At 36.5% G+C, this 25,105-nt stretch overlaps 1 protein-coding gene across 3 annotated transcripts in view; it reads left to right on the forward strand.

Moving 5' to 3' along the window:
- The window catches only part of SLC25A21 (solute carrier family 25 member 21), a 250,472-nt gene that overhangs the window by 166,167 nt on the left and 59,200 nt on the right, over positions 1 to 25,105 (forward strand). For all 3 annotated transcript variants that reach the window (XM_065686258.1, XM_065686259.1, XM_065686260.1), the window contains one exon: positions 19,049 to 19,132. In XM_065686258.1, coding sequence (XP_065542330.1) covers positions 19,049 to 19,132 — 84 coding nt within the window. The remainder of the gene's footprint in view (positions 1 to 19,048; positions 19,133 to 25,105) is intronic.

The following is a 25,105-nucleotide window of genomic DNA, read 5'->3' on the forward strand; positions in this document are numbered from 1 at the left end:
CCTTCATACCTCTCTGCAGACACTGTAGTCAGTCGAGCTATCTAACACAGTCTCATCTTTCAAGTGACAGGTAGAAGTATAGTTAGTGAATCCAATTTTTATTTCCTTTGCGTAAAAGACAGCAAATTGCACTACATGCTGAAAGATAATGTAGATAAATTATATGTTTTGCCCACTTTTAAAGATTTATCTGTGTCAGCAGCTGGAGCATATGCACTGAATTTGAATGTGTTACATGATTGTAGCATGTAGATTCTGATTTGGTGTTGAAAGAAACTCCTTGGCAGATAAGTAATGAAATGAAACAGCAAACATGCCATCACCTAATAAAAACATCAGTTCATAAGAACCATTAACTACCTTTTCCCAAGACATCCTTTTTTAATTGATGTATTTGAATTTGTGTTAAGAAAACAAATTCATGTTATTCTAATAATACATGCTGAGCAGTGGTTATAGAATAAGGAATTTTTTTAAAGGAAACTATTACCTTTTGTCCAGTCTTTATTTGCAAGGTTCAAAATGACCAGTGTTCGTTAAACTTTATTACTGAGGTTCATGAAACTTGCTTTGGATTAGGAAAGCATAACCTTCTGTCCTGATTTAGAAGGGTGTTGCAGCTTTTCATTAACCTGGAAACCTCCTATTTACATGGTTCACAGCCTGGTCTCAGCTCACTTGGAGGTAACAAAGGGTGTCGGGACAAGAGTGCAGCAGGGGGCTCATCCTTTAGGGCTGCCATCTGAATTTGATCAGGTCAACTGTTTTAACTCCTGCCTCATTAGGCAAAATAAAATGGAGATTACGGTGTGTAGAAGGATCACATTACAGACAGCAAGCTCTGCCTCCTGACACTCTCTGTTGATTTTGCGTTTTGACAAGACCTCGCTTTCTGTGTTTTCCATTCTGTATTACAGCAGGCTTTAAATTATTTTGAAGACAAGATCATTTGTATCCCTTGGCATTTCAGAGCTTAGCCAAAGAGGAGTGAAGTAATAAGTGAAGACACATTAGTCTCAGAGGCAGTTTACCTACTGGAGAGATGTCACTGCGTAGCATGGGCTTAATGCTGATAGACACATTAATTCAGCTTGTCAAGCAATGCCTAGCTCTTCTCTTTTCAAAGTTTAGTTTAGCTGTAAATTTGAAAAATCTCACACAAAAGAGTTCACTGGGTAAATTATTATTACCACCTGGCACAGAGGATTAAATAATTCGTTTCAATTACTTATAATTAACATGTCAAGTCTATTCAGTTTCTCTTCAGTTACTGGGTTTAGCGTTTATATACAATTGTAAAAATTGTTTAAATATGTCTCTTGCATTATAGTGCATGTTAGAGCGAAGATGAGTATCATCAAATACTCATGAGAATCTTTGCCATCTGGTTGTCCACCAACAAGCATTTCTTACTGACTTTATCTATGTGCGCCGTATATCAATAGAAAGTTCTCTGTGTATAAGAGGCAAAAAATGGTTCAGGATATCACTTTGGCCAGCTGACAAATACTTCGCAGATCTCATATGAGGGAGATAGTTCTTATCCATCACACCCGACCATGGTTTGCTTTAGGAAAAACAGAGATAATAATAGCAAATGATGTTTAGTAATTAGGTATAGCTCCTTTTTTTCTTATTGCATTTATCAGTAGGCTTTTCTTCTCTATAAACTAATAGTAACAATTTATGGTCAATGCAGAGGAAGGAGAAATATCAAAATTAGAAATAAATTTACATTATTTTTGTAATTATTGCTTTGTATATCAAGAGTTAGCCAGAAATACAGACATTAAAATACTGTCAAAACAAGAAGCTCCCCTCAGGGAAGGGGGAAAAGAGGCAATGAGTAATATGTGACAGATGTGAACATAAATTGTTTAATGCAAAGTAGAATGTGTGCTCTTCTATGGTTAGAAGTGTAGCGTAAAATTGTTTTAAGCTGACTTAAGTTATTTTATTCAAGTAATGACCAACTGAGAAATATACACTATTGTTACATCCCAAGTGAATTTAATATGTCTGAATTTAAAGCTATTAGCTTTCAGGAAACTATGAGTTGCACAATCCATAATAGCATGTCTCTTCAGTAACATGGGCCACAGGACCATATTTAACTTCTGCATATTATACACCAACTTCAACATCCTTATTCCTGATGCAGCCTGATTCATTTGCGGACTGCCACTTATCATGTGGACTTAAGGAGGAAGGAGTCTCAAAAATAAACTTCTTCTGCACATTTTTATTTCTATGTTTCTGCCTTAAGAATCGTATCTTGTGGGAAAGTTTAAAGTTCAAAGTTTTCTCTAAGAAGTTTCGGAGGATGAAGCCACCCTTTCCAAAACCAAACAGCAGAGAGGCAGAAAACATGATTTTCATGAAACAATTACACATACTGAAAATGTTGCAAAGGTTTCTTAAAAAAAACTGTATTGTAAGCATGTGCACAAATCATTGCAGATCCTTGCAGCCCAGATAATCTTATTTACATCTGTTTCCAGCCTCCCATTTCTCCTTACTCTTCACTCTATAGCTCAAAAAAATCTTTCTTTTTTTCTTGTCCACCTTACACTAGTGGCTGCCCTTTTTCACTCTTCTTTGTCCTTTTTCACAACCTGTCCCATGTTCCTCCAGTCCAATTCATTTCTACTTCATTTGACAAGTTCTTTACCTGCTCTGTTTCCATTTGATCCTTTTAGATGAAAGCATCACTTCCTGCTATAAGCTTAAAGTAGCTGAGGTGGGGAGACACATACCATGTCATGGTGTGTCTTTTAGATACTGTGCTGAATATAGTATCTACGAGAGCCTATGGTATGAAACAGACCAGGCTGCATCAGAAAATGAAAGCAGTTATTTAAAGCAAAGCTGTGTTAATTTTGGTGTTAATTGTACGCATGCACCCAAGAGCAGCTTTGCATTCATCATGAAAAATAAAGCAATCTGGGTAAATAGGAGAAATTCAGTTGGGGGTTGTTTGTTTTTTCCTTTACTGCATAGCCTCATAAATATTTGCATCAGCAAAACAGAGTCTGGCAACAAGCACTGATCTTAAGTTTACTTTGCCATTAGAGGAACCATTCACTGAATTACATCCCAAGTGGAAGATGTAACATGTTACTAACACTTGACTGTCTTCCCAGTTCTAAGGCCAGCTGAATCCTAGTAGTCTAGTCTGCAGCACCTCCAGTCCTGGAAAAGTATGGAGGGCTCTGGCCACAGAATTCATTACACTGTCCAAGTATTTTGTTAGTGTAAAGGAATGCTCAGTTATCATGTTAATAGGTTTTATTCTTCATTAAAAATAATTTTGGCCAGTGGTCTGGTTCCACTATTGGATGCAGAGCAGCTTAGCTGTATGGGTAGGTTAAGAGAACAGTTGCCTAGCCTTAAATGATGTCAAGGGGTTAGAATGGCAAATTCTCACATATGAGATGTTTATTATCTGCCTCCTAATACAATTGTATTATTTCCTGTCCAGATAGAAAGTTAAGAGGGAAATGCAGGAAATATTACTCTTGCCTACTGTAGGCAGTAAAGAAAGCTATTCTTATGTATTGCAAGAGCACAATGGTGAAATTCCTCTGTCTCTGTTTTGGTCATATGAGAACAATACCAGCCGTGCTGTAGGTCCAAGTCATCTGGCATAGCTCAGTGTGACTCATGGTGGCTTGAAGAGTAGCAGTCTGTAACTACAGCGAGGGAGAGCAGAGCTCACTGGCTTGCAGAAATAGGAGCAAAGAGGCAAAACTGGCTACTTTTCCAACATCGTAAGCTCCCACCTTTGGGGTCCAGGTACAACTTGTCAGGTCATGTTCCTTCAGAGTGTTTAAGGGAGCATCAGCAACAGGTTGTGCTCAGGCTTGTGTGACAAGAGACGTAAAAGAAACAGTTGCGCATGCCTTTTACAGTCATGCAAAAGAAATAAATCTCTGCGTATTTTAACATGGATAATTAGTGTGTGGTGATTAGAAGTAATGTGGTGCCACACCCTGGAGCTGGTTTGTCTCAAAAGAAGGCTTTGCCTTCAAAGGACATAGAAAGCAAAATTACTTTCCATGGTTGTGCTCAGATGCTCTGCTAGATGCAGAAGGGTCAGCCATGTTAGCAGAACCATGCCATTTTTAGGAGTCTTTCTTCATGAAGGAGACATTAGCAGTAATACTACCATCACTATAATTCAGGGAAAGCTGTCCTAAGCTGATTTGGGTCAGTAAAAGAAGGTTCAGAGTTTGGACTTCTTTCCTGCCTTTCTGTTTATATGGTAGTCTGTAAATAAAGGATCTAATTCAAGATGTCAGATTTCAACTTTAACACTGTAATATGCAATTTCACTACCAGTGCATGCTAGCAGATCTCAGCATGGATTGTCTAAAAACTGAGCTGGTTTTTACAAGTAGAAGTGTGAAGCTTTTCAAGAAAATTAAGGAAGAAAGGAACAAATGAGAAAACATCTATATTTGCATCATAAATATTCTAACTGGCCTTAGGCATAAAATCGTTATTGGAACTTCTAGTCTAATATACGTATGATAAATTATGTGTTTGAGCTCTTCAGTAAATTGATTGTTTACAATGAAGCCAAGTGATAAACATCTTTGCTTGAGATGATTTAGGCTCCTTGTAGTAGATTAATTCTCCCTAAAAGTTTCTCTGTTTCTGTGTTACATTTGTTTCCTTTGTGCGTATTTCTCCATTTTAGACAGTATCAGCTGATATTTACATACAAATGTTTCTCAAGATCTGACATAAAATATCTTAAATTCTCACTTTAGGAGGTCTGGATTTTTCAACCAAATTTAATAGCTATTTATTCCTTGAGAAGATATTATCTAATGTACTGCTGGTTCAAGTTCATTCACAGCCTCACATTATATTGAAACATGGACAAAGAGTGTAATTTGTTAATGTCACGAAGGATGAAGTTGGTTAGAAAGGGAAGTGTACACGATTTATAATAACACAAGTGTTTCCTTGCTAATCCCTTGGCAGGTTCATTATCTGTAGAGCCCCAGGCAATAGTTGGCCTATCGTGAGAGTGAAATTTAACCCACAGCATGAAATTAATCCTCAAAGACTTTTGTCTACTCTTTCTAGAAATAATAAATTCAAAGTGATTTTATACTTCTCCTCTCTAACTTTATGCAGAGGTGTTAAATTCGTATCTAAACTCTATGGCATGTATCAGTCTATTGATTTATGTTTAGTGAACTAGCATGCAAGTAATAAGGAATTTGAAGATATTAATTAATAGTGTGTTCATTGTTTCTTTCATAAAACTTAAGAGAAATCCATCAAGAGCTAGTTGCTGGTAAGCAAATGGATTTTTTGGTAGAGTTTTGGAAAGTACTTCTTGAATCAGCAGTGTAAATACTGGGTAAATCAGCAGGATTTTGTTGGGGGTTTTCAGAAAGATTTCTTTTCCTTATGTATGCAAAGTACTAAGGAGAGAACAGGTGAAAGTGATTTATTACTGATTGATTCAGACTCTCCTCTGCATTTTTTAGAATGTGATTCCTCACTAATTGCACAACCTAGCCTATAGGAGTAGATGAGCACTTCTAGACATTTATATCTATCTAGGTACTATCTAGATACAGGGTAAAGATTTTTCCCACTTTTAGCCAGTACTTACCCAGTACATATCCACTGGCTTGTTATATTTTTGTGTTCATCTTCTAGATAATTTTTCCACTTCTGAAGGCAGCAAGTCATATTTAAAAGATGTTTGCAAATTGCCATATCCTCTCTGTTGAAGAACTTCAAAATATTACTTGAAACTTCACACAGTCATAGCCCTTGGGACAGAAACCAAATGATAAGAAATGAAGCAGGTCAAGTGCTTCTTAGCAGGAAGTTTGCAAGCTGCTTAGAGGCCATTATATGAGCAGGTCTGGAAATATGTTACTCTTCTGATCATCTCTCTTATTCTTCAGACAGAATTTATAACAGTGGCATAGACGTTGAACCATTCCCACTTCACATATTCCTTAAAAGAAAATTTGTATCTGAATTCATACTATGCTTCCTCTGTGTATTTTAAGGAAGTTATTTTTGTGCACAAATACACTGTATTGGTGAGAAGGAAAACAGATTGCTGAAGTATGTTAAGCAGAACAGTGAGCTGAAGGATGTCTTTGATCCTAACAAAACTTTAAGACATGTTAAAGATGCCATTTGATGTTAGAGATAAGATGTGGTGTAAGTCTAGGAAGCCTCTGAAAACTTCAGATCTTTTTGTAATATTTATTGCTCAGAATAGAAAGTCCTACAGAAGTACCTCAAATAAAGTTAAGACATAGGTTTCTAATGTATTTTTAAGCTGCTTTTATTGTTAATGGAAGCTGATGGATTTAAGCATTCTAATTTGATACAGTATGGTACAGTAAATGAATACCATACAGTAAGTCAGATGTCATTATGTCTACATTATTCCTGTCCCTTTTATGCAGTAGTAGAGAGAAGGGAAATCTGCAGAACTGCACTGCTTGGTTATAGGTGTTAGAGATGACAAGGAAGGAGCACAGCCAATGATGCATTGCTCATATTTTGATCAATGACTGACTCAAGGTTTTCCATCTGCTCAATATATAGTGTTTCTTCAGGACCACACTCCTTTCTTCCCGCTATACTCATAATTTTGCTCGCCCACTATACATCCATCAGCCATTTGCCTGTGACTGACTTTCCCTGTTTGCCCATTTTCCATACCACAAGCTTATAGTGAAAACTTCTTGCAAAAAAAAAAGCAGCAATGTTTGTTGACTGTGAGACTGTGGTTTCTGCTGCCAGTTCCAATGACAAGTTGGCAGCTTGTGACCTCTCATAAATGACCTTTAATAAATTGGCAGGTGAGAAGACTCTCAGCTGGTAAGCAGGATGGCTGTTGCATTTTCAAGAGTCTTGAGTCAGAAAAGGCTAAAAACTCTCCCATGCATGTAATGAAACGATTTCTGTAGGTTCTAAAGGTTCTGTAGACCTGTAAGTTCAGCTTTATTCTTTGGTGGGGTTCCAGCCACAAGTCAGACAAGCTATAGTTTCAAACAAGGATAGTACCAATGTACTCTGCAACATTTGTAACGTTTAGGTACAGTAAGTCATTCTCATACCTTAGTCTTGGCACCTTTCAGGATACACAGCAGGGATAGCTGTATCCTAGGGATCCTTGGATTCCTGTTTATGTGCACAGACTATATTGCACAAAGATTAGACCCATAATGGAGCAGCTAAAGTTACTGACAGTGTTATGTCACATAGCGGACCACTAGCACATACTACGTGGCTAGCTCTTGGGAAGAATAGCATAATTTATCTTATTAATAAGAAGGTAAACTCTCCAAAGAGATAGCCATATAGTTGCTTGTCCCATTAGCTAGCACATGTGTTAAGAAAAAGAGGGAGGGAGGTGGCATGCCTACATGTTGTACACTTAGGATTTTATTTATTGCACTTTATTACTCAGTTTAGCATTAGAAAACAAATAGCAATTATGGATCAACAAAAGCATAATCCTCCTCATATATAACATTATATATAGTAATTGCCTATTAATTCTGTATAAGCATGCAGAAGGACTTTTTCCAACAGTCATTTTTCAACAAGCCGGTTTTATTTATAAGGAGGCATTCAATAATTCAGTTAGTTAGCTAACATGAGTCCATGTAGCCCTATGAAGACTTGACTAAGTGGGCGTGTGGAAGGGGCATGGAATGTGGTAAGGAAACAAATCGGTAGTCCCTGAGAAATACTGCTTGGCAGCATCAGAATTGCCTCTTTTTTTGTGCTTGTTTTTCAGTCCTCGGGCTCAATAGCTGAGTCAGATCAGCCATGTTAGTGTTGTCTGCCTGCCTGCCTGGAGAAGAACATGAGAAAAATGCCTTTAAAAGACTTCTGTGACTGTACAAAATGAAAGGAGTTTCTCTAGCTTTCAACTGGTAGTTAGTGAAATGGTTTGTTTGCTGAGATAGACATCACCATAACAGAAAACAGAACCTGAAGATGCTTACTTGATTTAAGATTTTCATTAAATCAAAAGGAATCATTTGCCATTTCTTTTTGGAAAAGCAATCTTTGGAAGGCACAAGGCTGTGCACAAGCAGAGAAATCTGCTGAGAAGTATATCCTCCAGACTACTGCACTGCCTGCTACCCACAAATGCTTTGCTGAAATCTTTCTCTTTCAAAATTTGCCTTGCTTTGTACCTTTAAAATTATCACCACTTGGAAAAGTCTTGTTAAATCTGGAAGAAGTCCTGTTTTTCTTTAGACTCAGCAGTGTTTCAGATACTGATTAAAAAAGGAACTCTCCCTTTATTCCTGAAGTCGGTAAGAAATATTATGGAAAATTGCGTTAACTCTTGCAAATCCCTCTACAACTATAAAAGTACAAATGAGATCGTCCCTGCTGTTCCAGTCAGGCCTATGAACCTCAGAGCAATAGGATATTTATAAGAAAATTCCAGACATAGCAGTGGTGCCGTGATCCATATGACCCAAAGTTTCCAGTCTTTGTCTATCCTCCTGTCTTTAAGGAAAAACAGAGGGGCATAAAATGAAAACTTGGAAGATCACAAATCATTGTTATGACTCATTATAATGAATGATTTGTGCATTACTTTATGGAGCAGTTAGGTTGAGTTTGGGGGGAAAAGGGAACCTTCCTTTTTAATTTTCAACACTTTATGCCAATTTTCAGGCAACTGTCTTTCCTAAAATAACAGCACTCTTTTTTCCACACTTATCCTTGGTTACTACTGAGTTTTTTCAGCTGGGAGAGTGTGTTGTGATATAAAGGTGCAGCCTCGCACGGCTGTTGTCAAGAGCCTGTTATTGTTTCCGTTACAACATTAAGTCTTATTTTCTGGTGTTTAAAACTGGGCCCTACTTGAACTTTGGAAGTTTTCAAAATGTATTTACAAATAAGGAAAATAATCTCATTGGGTGTGGCTTTTTAGTTCTGCAAAGAAAATAGTGCTCTGACAGCTTTGTAGCAACTGTGATTCACAGTTTTGGATACTCAAAAGAAGCCTTTTGACCACAGCCTACAACCTGGCTTCTAGATTCTTCTGAGTTTTGTTTAGCAATAGGGTTTTTTGTCAATTATTAGTGGTTTGAGAGTCGTTAAAAAAATAATAAATTTACTGAAGTCTGGAAATAGCTGCCATTTTTGCACTACATTGAATTTGTAAAATTCATCTACTTTATTTATGTAATATCTTCATATGGTGAATTAATAAGGTATATTCCCAGGTCTCTAAGTTTTCTCTTAACTTCCTAAGATAAATTCTAATGTTACACAAAAATCTGTGGACTCTGAAAGACACTGGCAAGCTACCATTTCAACACAGAGAAGATTTTCCTCAAAGTTACGGGATTCCATTTTTTGTTTGCTTTTTACAGAGGAAAGTGAAATATTTCAGGTAAATTCTATTAAAGAAAGCACGTTTTTTCCAGTTTTACTTTAAGTCACCAGAGCAGAGAAAGTCATAGCACTTCAGAGGAAATTTCATCCTTAACTTGCCTTTTAATGCCCTACTGTATGTTCAGAACTGCTGAGGTTGCTCTGCACTGGCTGATAATGAATTCCATATAATCTGTAATATTGGGGCACAACCGGGTGGGTAAGAGTTGAGTTTCAGTCTTTAACTCAGAATTTCCTTGTCTTACTAGTTTCATTTCAAAAGGTAACCCTGCTTTAAGGGTGTACATTTTCTGTGATTTAGCCATACAATTTTATAGGAAAAAGTCATTTTTTCATGGAAACAGCTTATGCATTACAGGTAATGTCCATGTGCTGTATATTAGCTATTAGTCATTTACAAGATTTGTCTATTAATAAGAAAGGACAAGTGAGTTAAGGTTTTCAAGTGCAGGGTATTTAGTTGTACTTTTCAGTTGGGTAAGTCTGTTTGTATCCCTTCCAGTATGTTAAAAACCTCAGCCACAATATGTTAATGAAATTGTTTCCCTTTTAAGTCTTTTCCAGCACAAGCATAGGAGGTTGGGTGAACACTCAAAACTAACACTTCTTTCAGCAACTCACAATTTGATTTTGGCTATTTTCCACTAAAAATTAATTTGGATTTCTGTATTTGACCATTTCTTCCCTTTGGGAGAAAAGATATTTTTGGTTATCTTTCCTACTTTGACCATAGGGAGCATGTGTAATGTATATCTTGTTGTGCTTTGCAAATTTTTGGTGCTAAATCATTTTAATAAAAAAAAAAAAAATCAGAATACACTAAGCTATGATGGGATTGATCTCATCAAAGAACTTAAAATGCTAATGAATACTGAAAAGTATTGAAAAACCTTCCAAAAAATCCTCCCCCAAAATCTTCTTGCCAGAAAGCCGCAATGATTTTCCTGCCTTCTCTTTTCACTGAAAAGTGCTGTGTGATTACCACAGGGGAAACTGAAATCAAAGCTTTGTTTGAGAAAACTATGTAGAAGTACTTGGCCCTTTCTGTAGGAGTTGTTGAAGAAAAAAGTGTCACTTCTCCTGCAGGTTATAGAGCTTAATTACATTTACCCAAACTGGAAGAGGTTTAGAGCAATGATTGCTGTTTGTATTTCAGGTGTTGTCAAGTAATGACCAGTAATAATTACTCATTTGAAACTTTCCTGTGGCTTATCAGATACATGTTTTGTTTTACAAAGCTGCATTGAGTTTTGCCTTTGCATCTTTTAGAAGTAATAGAGAATGCCCTTACTTTTTAAAGGCAGCAAAATTATTCCTCTAGTCTGCTATCATTTAACTTTTAGATAAAATTTTCATACTTACTTACATTTGAATTTTTCAAAGGCTCTAATTTGCAGAGACTCAGTACTGGATTCATAGATTACAGTAAGGTCACAAGACACAAGAATGGCTCTACAGGGTTAGGCTAAAGGTCCATCTAATCCAGAAGAGAGAGGTCATGAGAGGATATCCATTTTTGTAATAGAAGTTAAACTGAGATAAGGAACTGGATGGGTTTTAGCAGGCACATGTTGCACACTGAAATCCGCCAAACCACATTCTCATTTTTCCCTGAATCAAGACCGGATACTGGGGCCTTCATATAATATTATCCAATATCTGATTTCTTGTGAAATCTCTGCTAGTCATTAGTTTATATTCCTCATCACTTTGTCTGTTGTTTCTCTATAAGCTGTTTTGAAGGAAAACATACAGGATTTTATCCAAAACTAATGAAAACCAGACTTCTTCTGTTGATGTATTAGGCCACGAGTGACTACCCATATTTAAAATCATAAAAATAACTCCATGATCTGTGACAATACAAAATTATTCCTTATGGTGCCATTTTCAATGATTTGTCCAGTTTATATAAGGGGCAAAAAAATCCATAGATTTTGGAGGGTTGTTTTTACTTAGGAAATAGAAATTGCAAGAGGCTTCAGAAATAAACTGACTGTAAAAAACAAAATGCTGGTTTTACCATTACTGGTTTCTGCTGATTCCTTCACCAACATAACTAAGCTTTTTACACAACAAGCTGTAGACAAAAAAACACAGTTTAAATTTACCTATTACTTTTACAGTCAGCAATTCCCAATCGATCTTTCTTACCTTCGTAAGATTGTTAAGATGACATCGCATATATTGCGAGATCTTTCACACAAAATATTGTGTGATTTTCAAATACAGATGTCCCTTTATGATCATTGCTGTGATCTTGTGCTCAAAATTTGCATCCAGCAACAAAAGAAAAGTTTCAAGGACAGAATTGTATCCACAATACCAGCAGAGAGAGCAGCAGAGATGTTCCTGCTCTGGCAGGGCTTGTAGATGGAATGACATTAAAGTAATCTCTATTCTAGACAATTATAAAATTATAAACTAAATTCTAGATATTTATAATAATGTGGGGTGTCTACAGGTCCATAACTGAGAGGGAAGGCTGGTATTTGCAAGGAGCTCATAGAAGCCCACAGCTGCCAGTTACGTCTGGGACCCAGAAACACAAGAGCATTAACAGGACTTGGAGGCTGGGGATTGAAGATCGGAACACTTGCATGTGCAATAGGTAGGGAGGACACCAGCTCAGAACCTCATTCTGTATCTTCACCTTGCTATGAACATGTTCTCAGTATTTTCATCCTTGTGGTAAAAGAGAACTTGCACAACATCATAAAGATGTTTGTCTGAACAGTTTTTAGTGTGGAATCAAAAAATGGTCATTTTCACTAATTTTTTTGTTGTTGCTTTGCACGCCCCCTCCACACACACACACTCATTGATGGAATTAGATTATTAACAATATTCATGGTTTGAACTTAGTTTCTGTTTATTTCTTTCTTAGGAAGGCATTAAATTACTTGTATGTAACTGCTACGACTAGTTATTTTTGTTATTCATTAGCCAAATTGCCAGAGTAGATTTGCATGAAAGTTGAATGGTTTAATTTGACCTGCTGCTGGTCTAGTTTATTTTTGCTGAATATTGTCTTCTAAAACTATGTGTAAAGGAAAATTTCTTTCTGACATTATAGCTACTCTGTGTTTGTTGCATGCATATAATGGGAAAATGATGCAGGAGAAAAAAGTAGGTCTTCATTATTACTTGACAAAATACAGTTTTCATTCTGAACCACTTCATTATACTCTTGGAATATATAGTACTGCTTTCTTTTTGCCACTGATATTTTTTGATGAAATGATGTGCTCTTTAGCTCAAATATAAAAGCAAGATATAGTGGAAAGTCATCTATAAAAGGAATAGGAAGTACAGGAAAGGTGAAGTTCTTTTTGTGATTAGTGCGCGTTTGTCTGGTCTAAGAATAAGACTCGCATTCAGAGAAATGACCAAGAGTACCAGTGAAATACCTAAGCCATGTTGTCATGGTTAGGACTTTCCTGTATCTCTATTCAATGATGCAGTTCATTTAGGGTAGGTATTTTCAAAAAATCCTAAACTCAGCATAAGCCATGCATGGGAAGTTATCATCATCAAGGCTGCAAGAGTTTAGATCAGTTGTTTAATGAGGGTTTAGATAAATCCTAAAAGGATGTGGCAAAATATGATGATCTTATTGGATTCAAATTTTTATCAGAGTAGCCTATCTCTTCCCTCTAAATTCTGCAGTTTTAGATTGCTAAATCTGTTGTCGATATAGCTCTAACTTTACTATGAATGTACTCTTTACTCAGACATAGGTGTTTAATTCTTTCTCATGCAGTGTTAATATTTCCTCCTTTTGCCCTACTTAGTGAGATTTTACTTTATTTTTTGTCAGAGGCAAGCTACAAATTGCTGGATAACCAGTCAGTTAGGGAGAGGACAGAACATATCAGGACTGCAATAAGGCAGAGGGTCAGATGTGGAATGGACAAATTTATGACTTGCAGTATTCGATAAATACTTCAGCAAATGTGAGAATTCGTCAGTTTGTGTTTGGTAATTTTTATTTGAACATCATACCTGGTAGCTGGTGTTCAAACTTGCATAAAAGACATCTCTGCAGATATTCTGGAGGTTTATCTTTACAATTATTTCCATTATTACTATCCCTTTCTTTCTTCTTCAAAAAATATGTTCCTACAAAACTAGGAGGAACAAGTAAATAAACTAATAAGAATCATAAATTCCAACAAAGTGGAATTCATATAGATGAATTTTGGAAGAATTTTTAGTAATACTTCTCTACCCATGATTCTGGTTTATTAATTGTGAAGTAAATAAGAACTATTTAAAAGATTCTGTGATTAGATGGAGACAAATTTATGTCTACTTTGGAGAATGTTTGGAATAAGTTCTGTTCTTTTGCCTGTTCTGTATTCTTACACATTTTTTGCAGTTAAATAATCATCATAGCAATACTATAAGACTTAAAAATATGATCCCTGCACTATCAAAATTTATGTCTTTGGCTTAAAATAATTTAGTTTTTTTGTTTGAAATCTAATATTCAGTTCATCAACAGTTCATATGATTTACTGTTAAAATAAATAACAGAATTATACTCTCAATTTAGTTATTACCCTGTAAGTAACATAAGCAACTCACAGAACTTAAGCGAAAAAGTGAAAATACAAGTGAAATAAATTATATTTTCTGAGAAGTTTTGCGTGAAATCTAAATATCAGTGGATAGTAGTAACACCTGAATAAATGGTCGAGTTAGCAAATCAAAACCTTTTTAAATTATAATTTTTATTATAAGTATGTGAATAGTTAAATTATGTGTATTTGTAAAAAGTTTCAGACTATACATTTTTTATCAACCTATGCTGTATCTACAGCTAGGAGTGTCTGGAATCATGGGAATTACTGAAAGTATAAAAAAGGCTTAAATGTTGGTTTCAGTTTTCCAAAGGCTGTACATATATATAAAAGTTGTTTTAAAATTAACACTGCACAGATACTTTGTTTTGTTGTTATACCACATAACTCTCTTCTTTATAGCATCTACACAGCTCAGTACCTGAGATTATTTACTTTGGTATTGCAGAAGTCCCAGTCATGGAGGAAAATATTAGGAGCCTTATTTAAAGTAGAACATATGATAAAATCCTAGTAAAACATGTGAAGAAAAGGAAAATACAGCTAAGATTGCCACTCGTTGGCAAGCACTGCAACATGGTATAAAGCCTGGTTCTCTGAGTCAGTGTTTTTCTTTTCCTCTGAACTTTGTGGTTAAGGAACTAGTCAGCAGCACTGATAAAAGCAGCAAGACATTCTGGAATTTGCTCATGAGGGCATATAGTCTTTGCAAACCATTGGCAAGAATTTGGTGCGCCTAGCCTGCACCACATCACATTGCGGTTGTCCTACATAGCTGGATATTTCACTGCTCACTATCTACTTGAATCTAGATATGAAAATGCTGGTTTCTTCCTCTTAGATTTCAAGATTACTAAAGCAATTTCAGCATGTGCTGGAAATCTTTCTTCTGTCCAGATCAGTAAATACAAGTGGGAGGATTGCTAGGTTCATTGTGGTGAACCAACTTCAAACATTACATACCTGAATGCTGTAGTGGCAGACATCCACAGGACAACTTTGATGAAATGTTCAGCAAGCATGAGCAAAAAATGTATCAACTGATAGACGGAGAGAGAATTTGGTAACGTGCATGTGCTTGTTCTCCTGTAGATATTGATTGTATTAGAAAAGACTACTTAGAGGACTCTTGCAATAGGAAAGCATCTTGTGGACTGAGGACTTTGTAAAATTCTGAATAAAGCACTGGCTATTATAAAACCAACAAGAACCCTGAAGTTAGGCATTGGAAACAGATACATATGCTTATGTAGAGTCATTGCTCCACAATATGATGTATCTCTTCTTAAATGGTAAGTGGTTTGGAGAACTGATGAGAGGACTCAAGCATCTGTATTGTTGGATGTCATCTGTATTGCAGGATGACTGGCAGAGCCCATTGAAAGTTATTGATCAAGGGCTGTTACAACCAAAAACAAAAATGCACTCTCTCATGCTGTCAAAATAAGAATAATTTAGGTTTATTTATTTCACAAGTAGTACTTGTAGTGCTGATTTGTGTGGATAAGTTAAAATATTTTTCTGGGTTTAGATCATGCAGGGTTTCCAGTGAAGATACTGACTTTTGGACAGACCCCAAAACTTCAAATTGTTTGCATGATTTCCACTTTTTGGAATTCCAGGCACGCGTCTTCTGGGAAGGACACTGATGTTCTCTTCTTAAACAGCATCAGGACACTTTTGTATCAAATACTGTAAAAGTACTGTTCAATCAAAGGTGGCATCAAAGACCAAGCCCTGTGGGCTGCTGCTATGAGCCAGAAAGGGAGACTGTGAGGTACTCAAAGGCATGGGAGCTGGAGGTGGGGATGGTGAGGAAGAACTGAGAAGGCAGGCAGTAGGTGCTGGGATAGTCCTAGGTAGGAAGGGGTAACCTGAGGGCCTAAGTGAACAGCTCTGTGAGCATTCCCAGGGAGGCAGTGCTCAGTACCACAACATTTTGGCCAGAAAGCCAAAAAGCAGGAAAATAGGACAGGAGAAAAGTTAGCCTGGTGATAATTTTAGCGTGATAAACCTAAGGGTAAACACATAACATGTTGGAGTGTCTTCTGTCAGTGACTTTCTGGCACCTGTTATATGCTAGTAGTGAATAGCAGGTCATTCATCCCAGTCCTGGAAAAGCCTTTCTACCCATATGTGTGTTCAGAGTGTTTCTGAACATTACCTGCACATTCTTCATGCAGACTTCAAAATAGTGAATTAGATCAAAAGTTAATGCTTCAATTTTACTTTTAGGAGAATTAATCTTTTTTGTTCTAGCAAAGCTAATAACATACAAGGCAGGCATCCAGCTTTCAAAAATGCATGAAATTCAGTGATTTTATAATGCTTTCAGAATGGAACAGATTTGAGGCAGAAAAAGCCATTATGTATCCCCCAGTTGTGTTCATTCCTCTAAACAATCATTAAAACCAGGCCAGGTTGTTTTTGAAGTGAATGTTTTCACTCTTCTGTATTATTGAGATTACTAATACAGGTTGCTGCTGCCTCCAGAAAAACAAACAAACATTTTTTCAGCTCTTCTCTGAGCTTCTTCAACAACTGCTGGTGATGAATTAGTTAGTTCATTAAAAAGTTACGCATGATTTTATTGAGGCAAGCAATTCTGAATCAAAGAACCCAATTCGCAGATCTAGGTTGAAGCACATAATTGGCATGTATTTTAGGATTGCTGTTAAAGCTATAAAAAAGATTTACTAGGGAAGGAATGGATCCAAAAACCCTAAAGGAAGGAATATGTTATTTGTGTGACCCAGTGTTACAAATGGACTCATTTAATACTAAGGTCTTATCTACTAAAACAAAAAAATAAAATAGACGTAAAACTTCTTTGATTTAACTTCTTTAGCAAGAAGTTATCCTTCATCTGATACACATAAATTCATACTGCATTTCTTCTGCTATGATTATTACTATTGCTATCAAAGATACATTTTTATTAAATCATATACATTTCATTGAGAAGTCAACACTGTGTTAACTGTAAAACAAAATTGTATAAGTGTGTTCACCGTGTTGTTGAGATCCACAGTGAGTCTGACATTAAAGTCCCAGTTCTAGAAACAGTTCTGCAAGCACTACTTAGTGGGGAACCTTATACACATGCTAGCAGGACATGCTTGAGCATTTGCAGGGTGAAAGAGAAGGAAGGTGCATTATTCAGAGGATGGTTTAGAAACAGTGGTGCTTTATTCTGAGTTTACAAGTGGGCCAAATCTTGAAATTTAGGGGAAAAAGTTTGGGTTAAGAAAGCTTTATTTTTTTAAATACTTGGAAGAAGTTATTTACTGGTGAGTGTTTCCAACACTTCTTTAAGAAAAGAAAGACATTTGGGGTTTGGAACTGAGACGTATAAATAATCAAGTCTTGAATATATGAAAATGTACACAGAATCTACTTTCTGTTATAATTTTGATTGCTTGATTGCCACAATCTAAAAGCTTCTGTAGCTGATATTACTGTTGGATTTTATGTGATGGCATTGAGGCAATTTTTTCAACTATTAGCCTTCCCAAGGGTTCTTTTCAGACAAAATGTTATGCATCAGCTCTTATTTGAGTGTAAGCCTATTGAACCGCATTCTTCTCTCTGCCAACTTGGCAGCAAGTTCTTGTGCTAATAAAAGAGGTTACCCCAGATAGAGATCCCAGATGTGCCTGAACTACTTTTATTAGGACTATGGAGAGGCTCAGTGTTTCCTTCTAACTGTTTTCAAAAATGGTGTGGGCTTGCCTTCATAATTGCCCAAAGAATTGTATTACATCACTGGAAGTTTTTTCTCAAAGCAAGTAAAATGTTGTACAGGCTAGCACAGAACCCTGCTTAGGAAATACTCAAAACAATTGTTCAAAACAATGAATGCTTTTGTCACAGTACAAACCTTGATTTGACCTTCCTGCATTCTGTTGAGGACAGAACATGGCTGTTTAACATTGAGTTAAAAATATCTTAATTTGTTACATATTAATGAGACTTAGTATCATGATTAGAATAAGTAACAATAGATGTTTCTCAGACAGCAATATATCTGTGGTATCTGACACACTTGACTATAATGACAGCTATTCCTTGAATCTGTTGAACACTGTGTATTGCAGAATTAGTATTGTACTTGGTGATAAAGCCAACTTAGTGGTTGCCTGATACTGGGCTGTTGTAGACTGGAATTGCTAACATCAATATTCTTCCTCTTTTTTAAGTGCTATATAGTAATTAGCAGTTCAAGAAGAATTATTGCTAAAATGTATTCGAAATTTCTCCACACTGTTTAGTTTAATGTGTTGGCAGCAATTTTGAAACTGCAAGAAATAGGGTAATCTAACTGAAATACTTAATAAAATAAATGTAGACTGTTAAACTACTGTTGCTATCCATAAATCATAAATAATAAGATGTTTACAATCTTAAATCATAATTTTGATTTTCCTTTCAGGGCCACAAGCTTCCTGTTGAAATATTATTGTTGTCAAAATGTGAATAGAGAAAACGAGGTTTTAATTAAAATAATTCATTGCTTGCTTGTATTGTTCATCTTATTATTAAATTATGAAAATTGAATGGTGCTTTAATTTCTGGTCATGTCTCTGGCTGATTTCTATTGTAATTGTGTCAGATATAAAAAAAAAGAGTAAACTGCACAGTGGATTCATTTCATAGTGAAACACACGATGGTATCCATTTCAGATTTTCAAAAACGGGGTTTGACTCAAAGGCTCCCATTAGTTTCAATGGGCTTTGGATCAGGCACAGGGTTAACAGCTTATTTTTCAAACAACTAGAAAGAGGTGTAAATGTCAAAGGTGATAGCTATACTGTGAGTTCCATAAACTACAAAAAAAAAGTTACTACCAAAGCTCTTTTTTCCTTAGTTTAGCACTTTTATGAAAACAGTGTTAATAAGTATATCAGGAACAGTATATAATAATGAATCAGATACGTAAAAACAAACCCTTTAAAATTCCTTTTATATAATAATTGGAAAGTTGAAAGTGACTTAAAATCCCTGACTTCTCATGCTGTGATGTAAATTGTATTTCTTTTAGGTTCCAAATTCAAAGAGGGAAAACTGATCCAACCGGTTACAAGAGCCTGGGGGACTGTTTTAGGACTATTTTCCAACGAGAAGGGTAAGAGTATATGTTTTTAAAATTGTCAATTTTATGTGACCTTTTTTAATTACCCGTTTTCCAGACATTAAATCCTCTTTATTTTCCACCCCTTTTTTGCAATCGCCAGAATTTGGCAAACATGTTGTCTTACATAACGAGCACAATTTGAAAAGTCTTAGCATTACTTATACTCACAATACCAAATTTTGCTATTAGGGTATGTTTAAAAACCAGGAGGCACAGCTCCATAGAGCTGGGGCAAGCACTGCTTCAGTTCTGGGAGCAGGATGTCTGTGTCGGTGTAGTGCATTGTAGTATCTAGGCTTTTGTATCTTCTTGTCCTGATTTTCTGAACTGGCTTAGCCTGAGCTATTACCAGTTCCGTGAAGTACTGGTATCCAAGCCATAATGAACTGGTGTTCCCAGTAGGCAAAATTCCACAGCTTTTCAGTTTGACAGAATATGGGAAAGGATTTATGGTCCTTAGTCACCTGAATCATACTGGCTTCAGAAGGTACCACTGCTCTAAGCCTGAGCTCCTGTAACAGACTTAGGTTCTGATCCACAAAGGCATTTAAATGCATGCTTAATTTTATGACCAGTCAGTCCAGTTAAAGCCATTGAATGTAATGGGACTGATCATATGCTTAAAGTTAAGCCTGTTATCCACAGGAGCTCTTTGGGAGCTAGGCTTTAATCAAGGTAACTCTAATTAGTAGATCTCAGCTTTGAGCAGCTGGCAGGCTTTCCATGAGGACTTTGTAAATATATTAGCAACCCATTTTTTATCCATATATTCATCAAAATGAAACTGTTCTTATATATAGTTGCATAGATACCACATTTGGAGGCAGCATAGGTGCAGTGAGGCACAGACTTCTTGTGTCCACAAGCTGTACTGAAAAAACGGAAGTGAGACAAGCAGTAAAAATTAAGAACTAGACCTGTTTTGTTTCTTGCAGTGAGTTTAGCTAAGCTACTCTGCATAAGTATGTAGATATAGAACTGGGTGGTTTGAAATGCTGAAGTAGCTTCTGGTGTTTTCAAAGCTGAGTATATGTCAATTTTCATGGATTTTTGAAAGAAAACTAGATTTTTACAGAAGAAAAGTATTAACATTTACAATCATGGCAATCTATTTTTAAATACAGAATTAGTTTCAATATTTATGTCAGTGAGCATGAAAATGCCATGTATCTTACCCAAGCTCACTGGTATAAACATGAATATTTTTTTCTATTTATATCAAGGCTTGATTCTGTAAGCCAGAAAAGATGATTGCATGAAATTATTACAGATTTAAGTCATAATTTAGCAGTGGGTTAAACTAGATTTCTTTCAGGCTAGAGCTAATACAGAGTTTTACTTGCCTGTAGCAAATGGAGTTTGACCTAAACAAAAAGCAAATTCTATGAATACTTTGTTTTCCCCAGGAAGTTAGACAAAGGCAGACGGTCACATTGAAACAGTCATCAGCGGTAAGCACTAGGGAGAAAGGAGACAAAGAATCTCAGATACAGTATAATCTTAAATTTCATCTAAAAATTAAAAAAAAAAATAATACCTAATCCTGAAAAACCTGTTTGACTCCACAAGTCTTGCATTCCCATCTATGCAAGTTGTCTGGTTTCTGGAGCATGGTGATTATGACACTTGTGAAGGCAGTGAGAGAGGTGACTGTGAAGTGTTTTAGTTAATGGAAACCTTGAATCCTGATAACCCCGTCCTTGAGTGACCACAAAAATATGCAGAAGAGAGCACAAAGAAAGGGCTTCACATTTAGATAACAAGGAAACAACAGCGATTTATGAGGCGTTCAGATTCAGGTGTATAAATCTGGGAGAAAAGTATAAGAAATTCATTCATGCCCCATATTTATTTCATGTTGGCAATATAAAATAGCCCCATTAGTGTGTGGCATTTTTAGACTGATGTTCTGAAACATCTAATTCAGTGTACACTGACTATAAAAGACTCTCGGCACCTCTCTCTAGCACTCAGAATTCCCTACTGGCATATGTGATTTTATGTTAAGTTGACTACAGAAGAAACTAATTAAATAAAGGAACACAGTGGGAAAAGAAATGTTACTGATGATCTGCTCCTGAAAATGTTTATGTTTGGGAATAGTGCTTATGCTCATTTGTACTTGCATTTTCAATAGCAGCAACTACGGTGAGCTAAAATGTCAGAGCACGGCTCAGACAAGACACTTCCTAACTTTTTGACCTTGTTATGTTGAGGTTAAGTATGCAGAATCAGCCTGGGAAGGACTTAATTTTACAAATACATATGCAAATGTTCCATTTGCTGCAATGCCTTTTATTGAAAATTAACCAGTTTTACATTACGACAGTGTAACTGTAGCAATCAGATAATTTCATGGAAAGCTTCCTCATCACAGAAAGTGGCCAGGATTTCTTTAACTGTCCCTCTGATTTTCTGTTCATTATGATAAAAAGGACAGAGGAAATATTTCCAGTGTAACCGCTAACAGAACACTGTCCTTTTCAAAGAATCTGAAGACTCCTTTATCTTTACAAATTTTTTAAAAAATCGTTAGAAATTTCTTAACCAAAATTAAAAAAAACCAACAACAACAAAAAAAAAAAAAAACACAGGAAAAAAAAAAAAAGCACCCTTCCCCCAGACTTTGAGTGGCTCTTCAGATGGAAATAAACTTTCTCCACAGGGAATTAAATTCTTCAAAGAAAGATCCATTCCTTGCACTCTTTTCTTGTCTTACAAGAAAATGGGAGCCACAAAACATAAAATTTAATTGAGACTCACTAAAGGAAGGTTCAGTTGAGCAGAGCATTAAAGGTCACAGAGCTTTCTGTTAAAGCGAGGCAGGAGTATTAACTTGAAGGCTTTTGTGAACTTGTGTTGGGAGCATCCAGTTGCTGCCAATTGCACAGGGGCTGCAGCGGTGTGAATCTTTCGGTGGTGAGCAAGCTCTGCTCAGCTGGATTTGCTAGGAGCCATGCATCAGAGGTTCTCTGGTTTCATTTATGAGATGATGCATGAACTGACAGATCTTTGACAACAGAGGTGAACCCACCAGGAGCATATCTGTTTATTGAGGAGTGACAGCTTTACAGCCAACATAAAAATAATCTGATGTTTACTGGGGAAAACGTTCGGGTACGGGATTAACTGAAACCATTGATAAAGAAAACTTTTCATTCTTTTTAGATACTAAAAATAAGAAGTTAGGTTATGTTAAATGACTGATATTTGTATCATCATCATCTTTACTGTGTTTGTATTCACTCACTTTTTCTTTGATAATGACTTTGGTTTGAATATGAAATGTAAGAATAAACAAATGGTCTAGCTGAATGTATATGTTGCATTTATATTAAGGACACGTGGTGTTGTGTCTCATATTAAGAATGGAAAATTATGCCCATCTGCACTGTCTTAATTTGGAGTTACAGCATTAAAGTGATGGATGCTGTTATTTCGAGTCTATAAACAACTTTGTTCTTATAAACTTGGATTTTCATGGGCTCATAATTTTAACAGTAAATGTTCTGGGTTACAGTTGGCTTTTTTTGGTACACAGTTAAGAAACCTGTTACTTTCTCCATTCATTAGTTAACTTGCCTGAAATAGAAAGGGCAGTAATATCCCGGTTTCCAGTTTTGTAACTCAGCACTTGAATAAGTTACAGTTTAAAGTGCTGTTAGCCTTCCTTAGTACTAGATGGTCCTGGAAAAGTGCAAAACACAGTTGTCATTGATCACTTGAGACTTCGTTACTTCTACTGAGTTATATGATTATGTTGAACTTGGTTTGGGAAGGAGCAATTACCTCCATGTTTGCACAGCACTATAGCTTAATAATTATTCCTGTCTTGTTCTCAGCACCACCTTACCACTCTCTTGTACCTATAATTGTCTGTATGACCACACACCTTTTTTTTAATAAGCAGTGCCTTGACTCATACGTTAGAGGGATTAGGTTATAAAGCTACACAAAACTTGTCAGCTATGGGTGGAGCAGGTGGGAGAACAGCCAAGACTAAGCAGGAGCTGGATGAGCACAGAGTTGTCAGCAAACATGCAGAAGCTGGAGCATTCCTGGTTTACGTGAGATCAATGTTCATCAATTAAGGAATTTGCTAGCACTCTCCTTTGTCCTGCCTACATCCATCAACTCTTTGTTGTGGTAACAAGTTCTTGAGAGACTACAGCAGGGCTCTTGAGGCCTAGCTGTAGGTGATACACTGCTGCTTCTAGTTGCCAACAGGTCAGGGAAGGAGATTTGCAGGATTGCCAGCCCTGCAGACAAGCACCAGCCTCTCACACTCACCAGCAATCACCGCCTGTTCCAGGGGCCCAGCTGGATGTATGCTCCTCCAGCTGGGCTGAGACCTATCAAAAGGCTGCCAAGTGTTATACAAGATACAAATACTTGGCTACCTTGCGCCTGAATCCGTCAATGAAATTGCCGACCAGGGAAGTGTGACATGGTCAGTCATGCCAAAAATCCCTTTTCCCTGCCAGCAGTTATGAAGTGGCGATCCATTTCCATTTTCTGGAGCCATAAATTCCTGTGGTATCAAAAGACCAGACTTTAGGCTCTGCTTTAAGTACTCTGAACAAGCAGAAGTAGCAGATTAAGATGTTATTTCCCCCCACAGCTATCTGCCCCCCTCTTTGGTTTGTTATTAGCACTTCAGACCAGGAGGAGCAGAAGTGAACTTGGATCCATGCTTGCTGGCTACTTTCAAGAATCTTGTTTCTTAGTAGAGACCAACCTGCACTTATAGATCTGCAGTAAAAAGAGAAAAGATGCCTTAGCATAGACTTCAGGTACCCCACAATAAAAGAATTTCAGAATTTCCTCCAGGTAGTTAGCAAGTGCTCCATCTTCATAGGGATGGAACTAGATGAGGGGGTTGGAACTAGATGATCTTAAGGTTCTTTCCAATCCTAAGCATTCTATGATTTTATGATTCATAATCTATGCAAAGTAATAGATCTGCTTTCCCTGTAACTGTTCTTGTGGCACCTACTCTCACTTTACCCCATATCTTACTCTGCGTACTCCTACGTACAATATCTGATCTTACTGGTTTTCATTCAGTTTCATTGTCTATAGTTTGTTTGAACCTGTGTCTTAAAACCATCATTTTTGTTCTTACTCTGAATGGGTGCTGAGCCATAGAATTTAAGTGATGGTACAGTCTTGAGTAAAATCATTGTTAAGACTTGCTTTCAATATTAGAGAAGAGGAAGGCAAAAAAATTGACTGACAATATTTGCCTGATAATAAGTTGTGATTTATATTATGCTCGCAAGGGTTTAGATCAAATATGGCCACAAAAGAGGTGTCTTTCATGTATCTGTATGAAGTTGATGCGCGTTCTGCTTCCTTTTTGAAATAAACATTCAAATTTAATGGTTCAATTTTGTCTCATTTCCCAATAAAGCTGACAAAAATCTCAGGAAATTCTGATGCCTCATTACATTTCAAAATGCATGTACATATGTGTATGCATGCCTATTTATAAAATATTAATGCATTCTTTTAGTCTCTAAGTAGATAAAAAGTAACCAGTTCATAATGCAGTGAAGTTTTGCCAACAATCCCAAATGATTGGATGCTTTTGCAGCGCTAGTCAGTCATGACACAAAGATGATACTGGCCATTTTAACCTATGGATCTCAAAACACTTCACAAAAGAAGGAAGCACCATTATCTCAATGGTACATTGAGTTATATTGTACATTGGTACAGATAGGGATACTGAGGAGTAAAGTGCCAGGAAGACAGGTAGATCTGGACTGGAGCATGCACACAGGTGGCTCTCACAGAGCAGCCTGATACCATGTCATTTGTTTGCCCCATGGTAGCATGTTAACGTCAAAGCTCTGAGAAACATGTACATAGAATTGCATTCTTTGATACAGGCTCCTAATTGTGAAGGAGCTTGTCTGGGAGAATGCATGGAGGTAGTAGTATTTTTAAGCCTAAAGCTCC

This window comes from Lathamus discolor, chromosome 6, assembly GCF_037157495.1.
Source record: "Lathamus discolor isolate bLatDis1 chromosome 6, bLatDis1.hap1, whole genome shotgun sequence".
In the NCBI taxonomy this organism is placed as follows: Eukaryota; Metazoa; Chordata; class Aves; order Psittaciformes; family Psittacidae; genus Lathamus; species Lathamus discolor.